General features: G+C 46.1%; 1 protein-coding gene across 2 annotated transcripts in view; it reads left to right on the forward strand.

The window, feature by feature from the left end:
- DET1 (DET1 partner of COP1 E3 ubiquitin ligase) overlaps window positions 1-17,636 on the forward strand; it is a 45,890-nt gene that overhangs the window by 23,939 nt on the left and 4,315 nt on the right. The window contains exon 5 of one of the 2 annotated variants that reach the window (XM_082619337.1): window positions 51-2,700. The exons of the other annotated variant lie outside the window; for it this stretch is intronic. Within the exon in view, the coding sequence (XP_082475463.1) occupies window positions 51-87 (37 nt within the window). The 3' untranslated portion in view covers window positions 88-2,700. Of the gene's footprint in view, window positions 1-50; window positions 2,701-17,636 lie in introns of those variants that run through there. 2 annotated transcript variants of the gene reach the window in all.

The raw sequence follows: 17,636 nt of genomic DNA on the forward strand, positions 1-17,636 counted from the left end.
AATGACTGCCTTATGTTCTGATCTCACCAAATGTTTTCCAAATACATCAGTTCCAGGAAGGACTGTGAAAGGGACTGGAGGCCATAGATCCAGCAGCTGCTCTTGGGAGGACTAAATGGTGTGTGCCAGCGTGGAAGACAGCTATCTGCTGGGATTGTTTCCTTCCCTCGGGTGTTCTCCTGGTAATTGTTACAGCTGGAGGAACTGGGCCTAATTGCACATCCTCGTGTGGAAGCACGCTCCCATCTGCACCATCTGCGTGGTGCAGGTGGAAGAGTGAGCAGTTCTCACTGCCACAGCAGAAACAAACACTGTGCAGCACTTACTGTAATTTGGGTAGTGGGAGCTGGTAAGCTCCAGGTGTCCCTAAAGAGATCAGACAGGTTGTTCCTGGACGGCTGAGCCATCACTGCTCTCCTACAAATACCTGCCAGCCACCAGTCAGCATCCTTCTGTCACTTTCTCAGCTAGCCTCCTCCACAGGGCTTGTCAGGATGTTTATGTTTCATCTTCATACTGTGCCCACCATTTATGTAGTAAGTTTGTTTAGTAGCCTCTGACTTTGAAGGTAGCTTTGAAATGTTGGGTTTCAGAGCAGGCTGGGAAAGAAGCCATGGATGCAGACAGCTGGATCCTATATCCCTCTGCCGTCTAGGTACTGACTTCCCTTGGGAACATAATAAATGTGATATGAGATGCTGAGCCCCACCAAAAACAGTTCAGCTTATTTCATCATCTTCAACTTCGAACAGCTAAATTAATTCTCATTCAGCATTCAACATAAGATTTGAGCACCTACTGTGTGTCAGGTAGATGCTATGCCAAGATGTTGAGGGTGAGGAGAGAAATAGGCAAATAGAATTAGAATGCAAAATGGTAAAAGCCCCAGTAGTGTATATCTGGGAACCGTGGAGGGGGCTGAACGAAAGGCAGAGAAGGAAGGCTATACTGGGGAAGGGACACTGAAACTGGGTAAATGGGAATCTGTCATGTGAACCAGGGCAGAGGACATTTCAAGGAGAGATCCAGCATGTGCAATGGCATGGAAGCATCAGTAGGGCTGTCACGGTTGTGAAACGGTGAATAATCTAATGGCTACAGCACAAGAAGCGTGGGGGGCCCAGGACAACAGGACTGAGTCACGAAGAGAAGCCTTGTGCACGGTGCTAGGGTGTTATGCAGTGGAAGGCGTAGTATGAATTTCACAAAGATAATTTTTAGCGGTCTGGAAGGTGGTTTGGAGGGAGTAGAGATAGGCCAGACAAGTCAGTGGTAATCCAAAGGGAGAGCTTGAACACTATCACTGGCCATCTGGATGGATGAAATACTGAAGCATTCTCCCAGATTCTGTGTAGGTCATGAGGAAATCAGGGTCCCAAAGCTGTCACGTGTTTGTGGAGCTGAGTGAACCTTTCTTGGTAGAAGCCCTTTACCTGTAGCTTTTTCTTTGTACCAGGTTGCGTGATTGTACCTGAAGACTTGGCAGAGCAGAAAGCACAGAGTGTAGAGTTACTCGGGCCTCACTGTGAATCCTGGCTCTTCTGCTCATTAGCTGTGTGACCAGTGGGCCAATTTCCTAGCCTTTCTGAGGCTTAATTTACACTTCCCTCCACCTTAGTCATGCATTCCCTTGGTCATATCTTAGATCTTTTCATCACCTCTAACTGCTGAGTAATCCTCATATACTTTTCTTGTCTAATTTCCCACTCCCTGAAATTGCTGTTTTCATTTCTTCGTTTCACGTCTTCATTTCTCTTTAAAGCCCCTCCTTTGATTTCTCACCGATCATCTTGCCACCTACTTCACGGCAGAAATAGAAATGATCAGGTGGGGATTCCTTATCTTTCCTTTACCATGTCAACCATGTGACTTGCCTCTATGCCCATTCTCTGCCTTTCCTCCTGAATGAAATAGCCCTGCTACTATAAAAGGCCAACCCCTCCACCTCTTCACTGAATCCTGTCTCCTTTTGACTTCTCAAGGTCTTTGCTTTTGCAATTATTTTCTCTCTCCTCCATCTTTCTCTTGTTAGGTCATTCCCATTAACATAAAGATATGTTCGAGGATCTTTCTTCTTTAAAAACCCCTGCTTTGGCCCCATTTCCCCCTTCAGTTACTGCTCATTTCTCTGGGACCTTCACAGAAGAACTTCTCAAAAGAGTTGTACATGTTTTCACTTCCCTACTTTTTTCCTCAACCCACTCTGATAGATTTCTGTCCCCATCACTCCACTGAAGCTGCACTTGTCTGAGTCACCAGTGATTCGATGTTGTTAATATAGTGCTCACCTCTTGTCCCTCTCTTAGGAAGCCTCCCGACATTAGGCATAATTGATTTCTCTGTATATCAAGAAACACTTGGTTTCTAGGATAGTATGTATTTTTGGTTTTCTTCTTGCCTTACTAATTGTTGCTTCTTTTTTTTTAATTGTTTAATTTTTATTTATTTTTGGTTGCATTGGATCTTTGTTGCTACGTGTGGGCTTTCTCTAGTTGGCGGTGAGCAGGGGCTACTCTTTGTTGTGGTGTGGCAGGTTTCTCATTGTGGTGGTTTCTCTCGTTGCAGAGCATGGGCTCTAGGCACGTGGGCTTCAGTAGTTGTGGCTTGCGGGCTCAGTAGTTGTGGTGCATGGGCTTAGTTGCTCCGCGGCATGTGGGATCTTCCCAGACCAGGGCTCAAACCCGTGTCCCTTGCACTGGCAGGCGGATTCTTAACCACTGCGCCATCAGGGAAGTTCTTAATTGTTGCTTCTTGGTCCTGCTTGTTGGCTGCTTCTCTGCTCTATCTTTAGATGTTGCAGTGCCCAGCCCTTGGCTGTGGATCCTCACCTCTTTGTCTCTATATATTCTTTCTTAAGTTGATTTCATCCATTCCATGGTTTTAAATTCTAGGTATAAGCTGATGATTCTTGAAATGATAATTCTGGCCCTGACCCCTTCCTTGAACGCCAAATTCATATATTCCATGGCTTACGTGGCCTCTTCATTTGGAGATCTAACAGGCATTTCAGAACTAGCATATTCAGAGCAATGCTCTTGATTCTCACCTCCACCTCAACCTGTTTTTCCTCCAAGATTTCCCAAATGACTTCAGTGTCTACCCATTTACTAGAGGCAAAAACTTAGGAATTATTCTCAGTTTTTCTTTTTTCCATCCCCCACATATCTGACTTCACTCTAGGGGTGTGCTCTGAGCAGTCTAAACCAATCATAGTAGTCCCATACTCCTTGCTAGTGACTAGAACTAGACTAAGACCAGTCAGCATAAGGGGTTAGTTTAGGAATGTCATGTGACTTAGTTCAGATCAATGATACCATGAGATAAAGGTTTCTGGGGCTTCTGGGGAAACATTTCTCTTTAGAATATGTTAGTGAGGAAACATGTAGCCCATATTCCCACCATGCAACACCCTATGATCATATTCAGTAAGAATCAGCCTTAGGATGAAGCTGGCCTTCTGGATGGGAAAATGAAGAGGAAAGAACCTGAATCATAGATGACACAGCTGGCTGATTCAGACCCAACCCTGAAACCCACCCTACATCTGGATTTCCAGTTTGGTGAGGCAGTAAATTTCCTTACTATTTAGGCCACTTGGAACTGGATTTTCTGTTTCTTGCAGTTGAAAGCAAATTAATAGATGCAAAGAGAAAGGCAGGTCGCCTGTGGAAAGAGTCATGAAATTCCTGCTATCTGGGGACCTTCTTAGATTCAGTTCCAGTGTCCATGAGGCCCAATTATGATTCCTAGTCTTGGATTTCTGTAAGATTTCTGGCTCTCCTGTGCAGGCATCCCTCAGCTGGCCTGGCTGTTTCTTGTACCTAAAAGGATTATAGTTAAAATGGGAGGTAAAGCACTCAGCCCATTGAGTACTTAACCCATAATTAGTTCTCAACCCCTATGTGTTTACATTAACTTTGTTTCTAAAGGATTTAAAGCTGCTTTAAGTAAATCCTAGTGTCTTCTCTCCACAAATGTGCATCCAATAAATCTCGAGAATCTTTGGAGAAACAAGTTTTTTGAAACCAAAATGTTTAAGAAAAGCAGAGACTTCAGGGGATATACCTTTCAGATTAAATACCTCTGTCCTCAGCCCTGCTCGGCAGGGAACGGGCATGTCAACAATCAGTTTGAAGCTGCTCTGGACCTTTGAGAGAAAACTTCCATTTAAATTTAGCAGAACCTCTTTCATTTAGAGTCCTTACAGAGAAGCACATATATCAGTGAAAAGCCTAAATTAGATAATTTTTAAACGAACGGTAGCTTCATTATTTTCAAGTACACAGAGTAACTCCATGTCAGCCATGAAGTGTTCCTTTGTAGAAGCCCTTAGGGACTTTCCTTAATGAGTGGATTATAATTATTGGTAATCAGCATAATGGTTCTCTGCAGTGTGTGCTTCCAAAGCAATGGAGCGTATTAAGTGGTTTTGATGTTCTGGGAGTAATTTTGTTTACAACATTAATCTGCTCAGTGTATACCCTTTATAGCTATAACCCTCTGTTGTTTTAAAAAAAAATTCTGAAGGCTTTCTCCATCGTACAGCATTTGATTATCAGAGACAGAAACAATGTAGGAAGCAGAGAGATGCATAGTAGGACTCAGATTCTTTTCTTTTTTTAAGATTTTTTTGATGTGGACCATTTTTAAAGTCTTTATTGAATTTGTTACAATATTGCCTCTGTTTTAAATTTTGGTTTTTTGGCCGCGGGCCATGTGGGAATCTTAGTTCCCAGACCAGGGATCGAACCTGCACGCCCTGCGTTGGAAGGCTAAGTCTTAACCACTAGACCGCCAGGGAAGTTCTGGACTCAGATTCTTTACAGAGCATGCTCTGATAGAATTATGAGAATAGCTCGGGCTTGCAAATGAGATCTGTGCTACTGGCTTTGTAGCCCTAGGGTTGATAATAAGAACTTGACCGAAGTCTCAGTTTATTCTCCTCTAAGATGGGGATAATTTCTCATTTGCAGGGTTGATGTGAGCACTAAATGAGCATTAACTAAACACTCCTCCTTTCCTTGGTGACCAAGCAACATGAGCTTGCCCTTCTCCAGGTCCAGCCCTGATCACCCACAGGAGACTGGTGGCATTACCTCTGTCCCCACTTACCCAGGTCTGAGAAGATCAGAACATCCCTAACCCTCTTTGCAGCCAGACACATTGGACAGAGGGAGCTTCAATTGCCGCGAGTTTGTTGTTTTTGATCGTTCGCATTTAGTAAGGGCTTACCATGGACCAGAAGCTCTGCTAAGCACCTTACATGGGAAGCTATTTACTTCACTGCATCAGTTCTGGGATGCATTTCAAAATCAGAGTGTATCTAATTGGCATCTTGTGAGTGTCAGCCAGGCAGCAGTTGTGACGTCACTGCTGTCACCACCTGTGCATATGCACGTTGAGCATGCTCTTCATATTGTCATCATTTCTGTCAAGTAATATGCATTATTGATGCCACATATGTTAAATGTATGTGCTGTGTAAGATGTCTTCCAAAAGACTGCACTGTGATTTGATATTACAATGAAAGGTCATTTTGTACTCAGAAAGGTACAGAAGCAGAGCAGTGGGGTTCATTTCGGTATTAGTGAAGCAAAGGTTTGCCATTGGAGGAATGAACATGAGGCCATATTTTTTTGCAAAGCAGCAACTAAGTGCTGCTTAGAACTAAAGAAAGAAAGATCCACACTAGTAATTGAAATTTTACTGACATGCTGAGATTGGTGTGAAAGGTTTGCCTGTCAAACCTTTAGATGGAAACTGTTCCATCCTTTGGAATAAATGGAAGAATTTCTTAATGTAGTGAGAGGTCTAGTGTGACCATTTCATGCAGATCACAGGACTAATCATTAAGGTGTGAACCAATTTGTCAGAAACTTCATGCTGACTTTGAGCAGAAGCTGATTAGCTTCTAGGGATATGTGATTCAATACAGGAAGAAAATGAAATTAGACTTGAAGTCAAATAGGAAACGCTGATGAAGCTAGGTATTCTTCATCATGGCTTGGATGCCTCCAATCTAAAAAAAGGCCTAAAATGCTCTTTAAATAGGTGTACATTTTAAGAGTATCGAGATTTGTTTTAATCAGTTATGGCAAGACACACAGACATGGAGATGACTGTCATGAGGGAAGTTTGTTATACTCAGAAGTCACTAGCAATAGGAAGCATGGCATAGGGGAGTACCCAGGTCAATCAGGAGTCAGGGAGAGCGAGGGGAAAATGTGTGTAAGAGCCTCTAGGGTGGTTTTTACAAGAAGGAACAGGCAAGTCAGAGTGAATAGGCTTGGGATTGGCTAATTTGAATAATTTTGGTGGGCTCTGGGACAAAGAGCTGTCACTAGTTGTCTCATATCAGGCCCTGGGTAATTAGGGCAGCTGGATAGTGCCATAAAGGAGCTGGTTAGGTACTGACTCTGGATTGGTGTGTAATGAAAGGCACACTCCCAGGCAGGTTGTTTGCTAACCCTAGGAATTAGCTAACCCTGGGAGGGGCATTCCCTACAGGGTAAGCAAGACCCCAAGATGTCAAAACATCAGAAAATAAAAAGCATGGTTAATACTGTACAAAATAGTAATTGCAAGTAATAAAAAGCATTGCCATTGTTGAATTACCTGGGTTCTTTTCGTTAGTGATACATTGTGATAACCAGCCTCCAAGATGGCCCACAGTGATCTCACCTCCTAGATTCATGCTCATGTGTAGTCCCCTCCCAACATTGTATTTGGGTTGGTCTGTGTGAGCAGTAAACACAGCAGAATTGGTGGTGTGTCACTTTCAAGGCTCTGTTATAAAAGACATTTCAAGGCTTAGCTTTTGCATCTACCTCGCCCCTCTTGAATCACTCGCTCTGGGGGAACCAGCTGCCGTATCATGAGGACATGCAGGTAACCTCCTGGAGAGGCCCACTTGGCAAGGAAATGAGGCTTCTTCCTCACTCAAAATGTGCGTGTGACTTTTTAGAAGCAGATGCTTCAACCCCAGTCAAGCCTACAGGTGACTGCAGCCTCATGAAAAACCCTGGTTGGCTTATTTCATTCATTTATTAAACACTTATGGAGGACCTACTAAATGCCAGGAACTAGGAATATAAGATTGTATAAGTCATAGTCCCAACCTTTGAGTTTCTAGTCTGGTAATGTCTCCAGATACTGATCTCCTTCTCTTTGAAAGAAAGAGGTGTCTTGCCCTCTCCCTGGCTCACCCATCCCACCATCAGTAAAGTGACCAGGTAACCAGTCTTTGAGTGTGTGGAGTTAGGATGGAAAAGCTGAGTGGTGGACTGCTTTTTTGTGGGAGTCCACTGTTTCTCCTTGTTTCATTAACTCTCTGATGATGAAGTTCTGTCCCCTGCAGGCAGCGTTACAGTGCCCCAGGAGAGCTGTTTGAAGCTGCTGCCTGGCAGTAAGTAGTACACGGTAACTCTAATAGCAGAAGCGGGTTTCCTGGCTGGTCCCATTCGGCTTCCTGAGACTGGAGATTGCCTGGTCTTCAACTACCCTTTCTCTTCCAAGCTTAGTACTTAACTTTCCAAGATTAGAAGAACAGGCTGTCTCTTATCCTTAGTAAATTGTTGAAAGAATAGAGAGGGGTCTATATTTCTACTAAAAGAAAAGAAAAAAAAAGGACGGAAGGATGGAAATATTCTGAACAGAGGAACAAAGAAGTAAAAGGTAATTTTCAGGCTTCCCCCAACAGCTTTTGTTGGGTGTTATGAGGTTTGAAATAATGTCCTTATGGAGGAATGTGTTGCTCAAAATAAATTGCTTCTAGATTGTTTTTCCAAGTCAATTTTTTTAAACTTCAAATGTCATTCTATTTATGTTTTTTTAAAAATAAAGTTTATCTGAAAAGTGGTTCTCAACTCAGTGTAAGTTAGGGTTAAGGTTGAAGTAGTGGGCATGCTAGAATCTTGATGGAGATTCCTTTTGAAAAAACAAGTCTGTATCATTTTTATTGAGAAAATGAAAAAATGCATACGTTTTCACATTACAAACTGCGGAGACATTGAAGAAAAAAAACCTTATCTGATGAGGTTAAGCAGAAGACACAGGAATTCATAACCGGAATACATCCACTCAAAATTCTAGAGGGAGAGGGGATTTTCCTGGTTATCAAGTAGGGAGATGACTTTTGGAAGACTGGAAAACATTTGTTAGAAAGATGGCGAGTTTCATAAAAAAGACTGAATGGAGAAAGTTGGAGAAGGAACATTTCTATGAGTCCCCTGAAGAGAAGATTCAGGGAGGGGCAGGCAGCAAGTGCCAAGGTCGGAGAAAGATAAGGGACACAAAATGGGCCTATAATTGCTGAGGTGCCATTGTCTTCTAGATTTCTGTTTATAATTTTGCAGTGAGTTAAGCCCCTTTTAAGAAGGGGAAAAAAAAAAACCTCCATAAAATTGAATACATACAAATGAAAACTTGGCAAAAAATATCAAAACAAAATCAAATGGCAAATGACAACCCATTTATCAAAGGATTAATTTCCTTAGCTTAAAACATTTAAAAAGTATATAATAAAAAGATGAACAATCCCAAAGAAAAGATGGGCACAGAATATTATTATCAGGGTGTTCACAGAAAAAATAAATACACGTGGTCAACAACTGTATGAAAAATGCTTATAATATTTATTTTTCACCCATCAGATTAGCAAAGGTTAAAAATGTTTGATGACCCAGTATTGTCAAGAAGGTAGGGTGCTCTCACCCACTGTTAGTGGGAGAGAAAGTTGATTCAGATTTCTTGAAAGTCAAAGAGTAGTGTCTTAATAAATGTGCATATCTTTTAGCCCAGTTAAATTCTGTGTTACTAAGCCAAAACGTGTGCATATGTGACCAAGGTATATGCATAAGGCTTTTCATTGCAACTTTTTTATTATGAAAAAGTGGAAACTACTAAATGTGCATCAGTAGAGATAGACTAAATAAATTATGAAATGTCCCTAAAATGGGGTCTGATACACCTGTCAAAAATAATGAAACAGATCCATACATATTGATTTGGAAAGCTCTCTTGAGACATATTAATTGAACAAGTGTGTTTAGTGTGATGCTATTTTTTATAAAAAAGAAAAATGACTAAAATCTGAAATGAAATTGAAATCAATAAAGACATAAATACATACCTGCTCTTAGAGTCATAAAACATTTTTGAAGGCCCACAGAAGATGCTGTTAATGATGGTTCCCTGTGGAGAGTGGGCCTGGGGGTGAGGGAAGGTGGATATTTAATTTTTAGCTTATCCCCTTTATCTTTGTGTCTCTTTTACTGTAAACATGTATTACTTAAAATTTTTTAATGAGTTTTTTCCTAATTTGTAACTGGTAAAAAACACGCGACATGAAATTTACCATCTTAACTATTTCTGAGTGTACAGTCGAGTAGTGTTAAGTACATTCACATTGTTGTACAGCTTATCTCTACAACATTTTTAAAATTTTATTTATTATTTATTTTTGGCTGCACTGGGTCTTTGTTGCTGTGCATGGGATTTCTCTAGTTGTGGTGAGCGGGGGCTAATCTTTGTTGCGGTGTGTAGGCTCCTCATTGCGATGGCTTCTCTTGTGGAGCACGGGCTCTAGGCGCGCAGGCTCAGTAGTTGTGGCACGTGGGCTCAGTAGTTGTGGCTCGCGGGCTCTAGAGCGCAGGCTCAGTAGTTGTGGTGCGCATGGGCTTAGTTGCTCCGCGGCATGTGGGATCTTCCCGGACCAGGGCTCAAACCCCTGTCCCCTGCATTGGCAGGCAGATTCTTAACCACTGCGCCACCAGGGAAGCCCACTACACATTTTCATTTTGCAAAACTGAAACTCTGCAACTTTTTCAACTTGCAAAACTGAAACTTCTATACCCATTAAACAATAATTCCCCATTTCCCCCTCACCCCAGCTCCTGGTAACCACCATTCTACCTTCTGTCTCTATGAATTTGATTACTTTAGTTACCTCATATAAGTAGAATTATACAGTATTTGTCTTTTTGTGTCTGGCTTATTTCACTTAGCGCAATGTCCTCAAGGTTCATTCATGCTGTAGCATGTGTCAGAATTTCCTTCCTTTATAAAGGCTGGATAATATTCCATTATATGTATATAGTATTATACATTTTGTTTATCCATTCATCCATCATTGCTGGACACTTGGGTTGCTCCCACCTCTTGGCTATTGTGATCATGCTTCTATGAATGTAAGTGCGCAAATATCTCTTTGAGATCTTGCTTTCAATTCTTTTGGATATATACCCAGATGTAGGATTTAATGACCTTTTTAAAAAGTGTTTAACCAATGAATTCACCTGTAACAGCAGAAGTGGTATTAGGTAGCCACTCTGTGGGCTTAGTTGAGCTGAGTAGTCTGAGGCCAGGATTTTCTTTACTTTGCCAACCTCCTGGAGGTTTAGCAATTTCACTCCTGTCCCCTGAGCCTTTCCTCTGCACAGACAGGAGGGGCCTTAACAGGCTTGTGAACCTGCTGCTCCCTGCCTGCTCCTGCCCGCATTGATGCGGCACATTTCTATAGCTCCCTGAAGGAAGAGACGCTGCAGCAGCATTTAATTAGAGGCCAAGAACATGCTTTCCGAGGGACACGACTTATTTCTCAGCCAGCTGTTACCAGTTGCTCCCTAGCAACATGCAGCACTCACATCTGATTGCTTCTCTCCAGACAAGGTGGGTGGCCAGCCCACCTGCTGTCACAGCCTGGGGTTGGGGTGGGGGTGGGGGTCCCTGGGTCTAGGGCTGGCTCTCCAGGGGAAGTGAGTGATCTGAACCTGTTATTCCTGCAAAGCCAGATATGGTGCTAAAGCTCCTGGCCTGCCTACTCCACCCCGCTCCTTCAAGTTCATGATTAGAGCAGAAAGAATGTCACCAGCTATAATACAGACAGAGCAACATGGTCCAAAAAAGTCTGCTGGGATTGTGAAGTGCAGCTGGGAGACTTTGGGGGAAGAGAGAGATCTTGCCCCACAGTAGGCAGAGCCTACCTTTCAGGAAGGACTTGGTGGGTGTTGGAGGCCCTGGGGGCACCCTGTCCCAGGCAAGGGGAAAAGGAAAGCCTCGTTCCTGGTGGCTCCAACTGCTCTGGGTTTCCAGGGGCTTTGGAAAGGGGTGTGGGGACGGAGATGTCAGCAGCAGCCACAGCCCCGAATCTGAACTTGCCACCCCTTAAGGGGTGTGAGAGACGGCTGCTTAGGAACCAGACTCTGGGCCCCAGTTCTTCCCAAATGCTTCTGCAGAGGCTGCAAACCGGACGCTTTGAGATGACATGCTGCTCAGTGACATGCCTTTTTGGTGTATGTGGTGTTTTTACAGATTTGAAGGTGTATAAAATATCCTGCATTTTCACACTGCCGTCAGGAGGCCCGCGGTCCCACAGTTGGGGCCGTCTTAGACTGGGCGTGTGTGCCTCCGGCTTGCATAACCCACCTCACCCGATCCATTGGCCTGTTTGCTGTGTGACCCCTGCACCTTTCTGTATCCTCAGAAGTGTGAGGGAGGCTGCTTCTGCAGGGGTCCTCTTGTATTTACTCATTAATTCTTTTCACAAACATTTCTTGAGCTTCCGAGCATCGCAGCCTAAGCTAGGCACTGGGCTGAAAGGACAGTAAGCCATGGTCTTTGCAGACCTGAGTTGACAGACCAGATGGGGAAGCAGAGAAAGAAGCTCTGAGAGCAGGTGAGGATTCACTGAGAACAGGTGAGAGATGGGTGCATAGGAGCCAGGGGAGCAGACACCTGGGCACCTGACCTAGGCTGGTGGGGTCCAGGAAGGCTTCTGGCAGAGCTGTGGCCTGAGCTGAATTCTGAAGGATGAGAGGAGTTAGCCTGGTGAGAAGAGGGGAGAGGAGGGGAAATGGAAGAGAAGCGGGCCCCAGCCTGAGGCATTGACCACTCCCTGCGGGAGGGAGTCCAGTGAGTGGCTGGGACTTTGGTCTCTAGAATTCTCATTCCACACCTTCTCAGTCTCTGACGCTAGAGAGTCGCCTCTCTGAGGCCGTTTTCTCACATATAAAGAGGCATGATAATACTGACTTTCGAGGGTTGTTGTGAGGATGAAATTAGAGACTGCACATCTGGGCCCCCTTTGCTGTGTAGTTGGTGCCCAGTACCCATGGCAGAAAGCGCTCGTCAAGTGCCAGGCTAGGCAGCCCCTCTCCCAGGGAGCACACACCCTCTCCCCAGGTTTGGGTGGGTGCAAGTGAGTGTTTGAAGGGTTAATCTGGCATTTTCAAGTCATTCTACCTGTGGTGAGAAAGGACTAGCTTTTCCGTTTCTAGAGAGGCCGCGGGGGATGGCAGCCCTCGGTTCTGGCTTCCCTTCCAGCTGCTGCTTATGGAGGAAGTGAAAATAGGAAGCCACCCCCTCCCAGTTCCCCCACCGCACAGGCAAAGGCCATCTCGTCTCAGCCTGTAGACACCTACCAGGTATGTGTTTTCTTTTGTGCGAGGCACAACACAGCAGGACGCCTGCTCAGGGGTGGGTGTGGAGGAAGGCCGGGGAAGAGCATGTCCTCTGCACACCTTCTCTAGAAAATAGAACAGAGAGACTGGGCTTGGGCCACCCGGTGCTGCAGGGATCCCAGGACAGAAGGCAGTTTTGCGCTGCAGCATCACCGCGGTGAGGCATCACCGAGTCAGAAGCCATGCAATTCAGAAATGCCCAACAGTTTCAGGTTCGAGGCCTCCATTCACCCTTACATTGCCTTTTGTGGGCTCTCCCCCGCAGTTCTGCTTTTCAGACCATTGAGTGCCATTGTCATTTGTTTACTTCCTCCAGCATTGGAACCTCTTTCTGGGTTTGTGGGATTCTATATTTTCTGAGTTCTAATAGGGAGCAAAGACCAGCTCCCCCTACAAGGGCCTCACAGCTGAGGGTCTGCCAGTCGGCCCACCCGTGGCAGACTTCCTACTCCGCTGGACAGGAGGGGTACCCGGGGAGCCCCTTTCCTGGGGCAGTGGCCCCCAAATACTGATATTTTAGTATAAAACTGTGTTTTCTAAATCCAGTTCACATCTGGAAACGGCATACAATTAGTGGGATTCTGCCGCTGGAGTAATGAGGATTAGGCAGCATGATTCCCAGGTTATGGACTAGGAAACCAACTAGAGAACAAGAATAAGGGAGTCAGTGCACTGACAGAGCCAAAATTAGCGTGCAGGCCTTTCCACTAGATTCTGAAGGTCCTCATAGATTTCAGGACCCTTTCCGAAGAGGGTTATAAAGGTGCTTCTTTAGCTTTCCTTATCAAGTGCAGACAGATGGAGCTGAAGGCTCTGTTTGAGTTAAAGGAGAGGTCTGCTGTCGGGGTGCCTTCTGGAGGGTCCGAGGGAATGCAGGCGTCTAAAAAGAGCTAGTTGGGACTTCCCTGGTGGTGCAGTGGTTTAGACTCCGAACTCTCAATGCAAGGGGCCTGGTTTCGATCCCTGGTCAGGGAACTAGATCCCACATGCACGCCCCAACACAACCAAATAAATAAGTAAATAAGTATAAAAAATTAAAAAAATAAAAAGAGCTAGCATTTCTCGGGCACCTGAGTCAGGCACTGTGTAAAATTCTTTATCTCTGTTGACTTACTGACTCAGCTCAGCTCTCTGAAATGCTTTGTCCCCATCTTATAGATAAGGATTCAGGCACAGAGAGACTTAAGTAACTTGCCAAAGGTCACAAAGCTGGAGCCAGAATTCAAATGGACTTCAGAGTCTGCAGCTCAGCGCCCCGCACACCCCGCATGTGGTAAGGGGCCCTGGGGAAGGGCGTGGGATAGTTGAGGGCATATGGCATATCTGGGACTCACTGCTGGCAGCCGGCCTCGTGGGAAGGGTGGAAAATCCCCATCCGAGCCACAGAACCAAGCCAGGGGGATGGGAGGGGTGGTGCTGTGAGGGATAAGGGCCATCTTGAGGACACCTGAGCATCTCTGGCCAGGGAGGGCGGGTGGCAGATGGGCAGCCGTGGAGCCCAGCCCCGACCAGCTGTTGTTTGCAGAGGAGGGCAAGTGCATGGTGACAGCTGGATTAGGTGTGCCCAGCAACCTCAGTGACCACCGGGTGGAGATGCACAGTGGGCCCTTCTGGCTGCCCCTTCCAGCACCTCCGAGCCCGGGGAGCTTAGTGCTTGCTAATCTCTGTCCCCATGGCAGCAGGAGTTGACAGGGCCATTGCTAAGGCTGTGGAATCTTCCACCTCTTGATGGCCAGGGAGCTTTTCCAAAGGATCAGAGAACCTCCTCCCTTCTAGAAAGTGAGATGTAAAACTAAGATGATGGGCCCAGTGTCTGTCTGTAACTGGTGAGTGGTATCTCTCCTGTCCTACTCAGTCCGCCTCTTGTCCACGTCCTCTGTGTCTGCTTTGATTTGGGGCTGCTGGTTTCATTGGTTTTGTCTGCCCTTCTGTCTGTTTCTTGCCTCATGTCACAAAGGATTTGAAGCAGCTCTCAAAAATACATTGAGGGCTTCACTGGAGGCGCAGTGGTTGAGAGTCCGCCTGCTGATGCAAGGGAGACGGGTTCGTGCCCCGGTCCGGGAGGATCCCACATGCCGCGGAGCGGCTGGGCCCATGAGCCATTGTCGCTGGGCCTGCGCGTCCAGAGCCTGTGCTCCGCAACGGGAGAGGCCACAACAGTGAGAGGCCCGTGTAACACACACACACACACACACACACACACACACAAATACATTGAAAGTAATAGGACAATGAAATATATATTTGAGTATTTGGGGGCCAGAGGATTATATGGGTAAGCCACTGGAGGAGTGTATGGAATGCTGCGATTCCTTAGTGACCCCTTTCCAGAATATTGCTTTTGGAACCATTCTAATCTGTCTCATACTTTAAAACTTAGAATGATATTTTGGGAATATTTTCTTTCTCATATTACATAGGCAGTTGATTCATTCAATAAATATTTATTAAGTACCTATTTATTTAAAAGAAGAAGAAGAAAAACATCCCCACTGTTTTCATTTCTAAATTCTTTTGTCACATTTTGGGGACATCAGTATGGTGTCCTTTCAGAATCAGACACTGGCTAATGTTTTGAATTCTAGATAACACTCCAGAATCCACTCCTATATATCATTTTAGTTGTTCATCTTGTTGGTAATCCAGAGTCTTCTCCTTATCGTTTTGGACCATTTCTCCAGGAATGTTCTAGAAAACCATTTTAAAAAATCACATTTTCTAATGCTCATCAACATTCTCATGGCATTATCTGGAACATGGCTGAGTTTGCAGCTGGGTGTCGGCTTCCCTGCAGTATGGGCCAGTCAGGGCAGCCTGGGTGACTGATGTTGGAGATGAGGCCCTCACTCCAACCACTGGCTTAGACTCCTTCATTTGGTGAGATTTACAGGTGTTTACTGAGCACTTTCTTAGGCCCTGGGCACTGCAAATCCACAAGTCCCTGCCTTCATGGAGTTCCATTCTAGCAGACAAGACAGAACATAAACTAGGAAACTGATAAAACAAGTGACATTATCTGGTTTATGTTTTAAAAAGATCCCTCTGGCTGCTGTGTGGAAAATGGGTTGTGCTCAGGGGAAGGGGTGGTAGGAAACAGGGAGGTCACTTAGGAGGCCAAGGCAACAGGCCAGGCAAGACAGTAGACATGTGTAGCAGTAGACATGGTGAGAAGTGGTCAGACGGGGACATGTTTTGGAGGTAGGGCCAGCTGGACCAGCTAATGAGTTCCCCGTAGAGGTAAGACAAAGGAATTCAGGATGCATCCAAAGTTTTTTGGCCGGAACTGGGTAAGTGGTTTCATTAGCTACCTTACATTAGACTGAGAGAGGGAAAGGGTTTCTGGGGAGGGGATGAGAATCAAGAGTTTTATTTTGGCCATACTAAGTCAAGATGTCATGTCAGTAAAGAGATCTGTAAACTTCTAGTGATCAGTCAGCACTTCAGTGAATCTGGACCGGGTGTGCTGGAGCAGAGGGATGGTCCCAAGGAAGAGGCTGCCCAGTGCCGCACTGCCTGTGATCAGGGCAGCCCTGGACTCCCCTGGAACCCCCCCCCCCCACCCACCCAAGGCAGCTTGTTCTAGGCTTATACATTCATTCATGCATTTGACACATTCGACACATATTTATTGAGTGTTCTACTGGCTATTTTCCATTTGCCCCTCAAAAACACATGCTTTTGGTGTGATCTAAATGGACAACATGTTCTTTTCTGGTGTTCCATTTAGTGTTCTGCTTTTGAAGAAACATGAAAGCCAGCTGAGTGAATGGGTCTGTTTATAAAAGATAGTTAATAAGACCCACGGAGCTGGACTCCTATAATCCGGGGCTGGTGGGAGGACATGTGAACTTGGAACGCTTTGATCCTGTGTCTCTGCTCCTCGGGCCACCACCTCCATCTCCTCCCGATGCTGTCATGCCTCTGATTAAAGCCCTGCTAAGGATCCTTAGGGGCACCCCAAATTCCCTTGCAGGGCCTTCCCAGTCTGGCCTCAGCCCCTTGTCAGTCCTTTCCCTCAGCATTCCAAGCCCGACCCTGCTCCCACTCTGCCCATCCTGACCCTCGCATGGCTCAGGAGGGCTGTTTACAGAGCATGCCACCCAGCCTGGCCTTCCAGCAGTGGTTCCACTGCTCCTTGCCCACCCATGATGCCCTCACCCTGTCACTGGGGCAGAGGCCCAGCTCGGCAGCTGCAGCCCCCTGCGCCTTCCTTCCTTAGTCCACTTCTGGGATTAGCGCCTTGCCCCACTGTGCTCCTAAAGTGCTCGTCCGTTGAGGAGCGGAAACCCTTGTCCAATCAGGAAGCACCACTGGCTTGTGCCTGGGGAGCGGGACAAATCATTTAGTCACCAGGCATGGAGAAGGCGGGAGGCTGTGTCCCCATGGCCCACTGGGCTCTGTGCCCAGTAGGAGATGGCTCACTGATCCTGGAGGCCCCGAGTGTGCCTGACTCGTCTTTGCACCTCCCACGCACCTGGCCCAGGCCCCGCTTATGCAGGATGGTAAAGGGGCTTCTTCCTGCTGCCCTGGAACTTCCGCTGACGGCCCAGCTGAGGAGCACAGATGCTCAGTACCCTCACAAACTAAAGCTGTGCTCTTCAGCACGTCTGGGGTGGGAATACTGCAAAGGCATTACCTGGAACTTGTCAGAAATGCAGACTCTCAGGCCTCACCCAAGACCCACCGAATCAGAACCTGTATTTTAACAAGGGTCCCCAAGGATTTCATGTGCTCAGTCGAGGATGAGAAGGGCTGATAAAGGGAAGGGCTAGTCATATCCATGTGGGACTTAAAAGATGGCAAGACGAATCCAACAATGGCCACCCCATCCAGGCAAGGGAAGAGATTCGGAATTCAAAAAGGTGTCCGGTGCCAGTCAGGGTCACAGTTGCAGGAAACAGAAACCACTTTGGCTGTTTTAGGTAGAAGAGGATTTGTTACTGGAAATTCAGTGTTTACAACACTGTTGGAAGGGCCCAGAACACCCCTGCAGACCCTCTAGAGAGCTGCTGCCTTTACCCCATCAGGAAGGCAGGGCTTCAGGAGCGATTGAGGGCGTGGGCGACCCCAGACCACTGCCTCTCTTTGACCCAGAGATGGGGACGCCGCCACGGCCACTGCCGCCACCGCCTGTCCACACTGACGAAAAACCCAACATCTCCCCAGCCAAAGCAGCGG

This window comes from Mesoplodon mirus (assembly GCF_964341445.2).
Source record: "Mesoplodon mirus genome assembly, chromosome: 4".
Lineage (NCBI taxonomy): Eukaryota > Metazoa > Chordata > Mammalia > Artiodactyla > Ziphiidae > Mesoplodon > Mesoplodon mirus.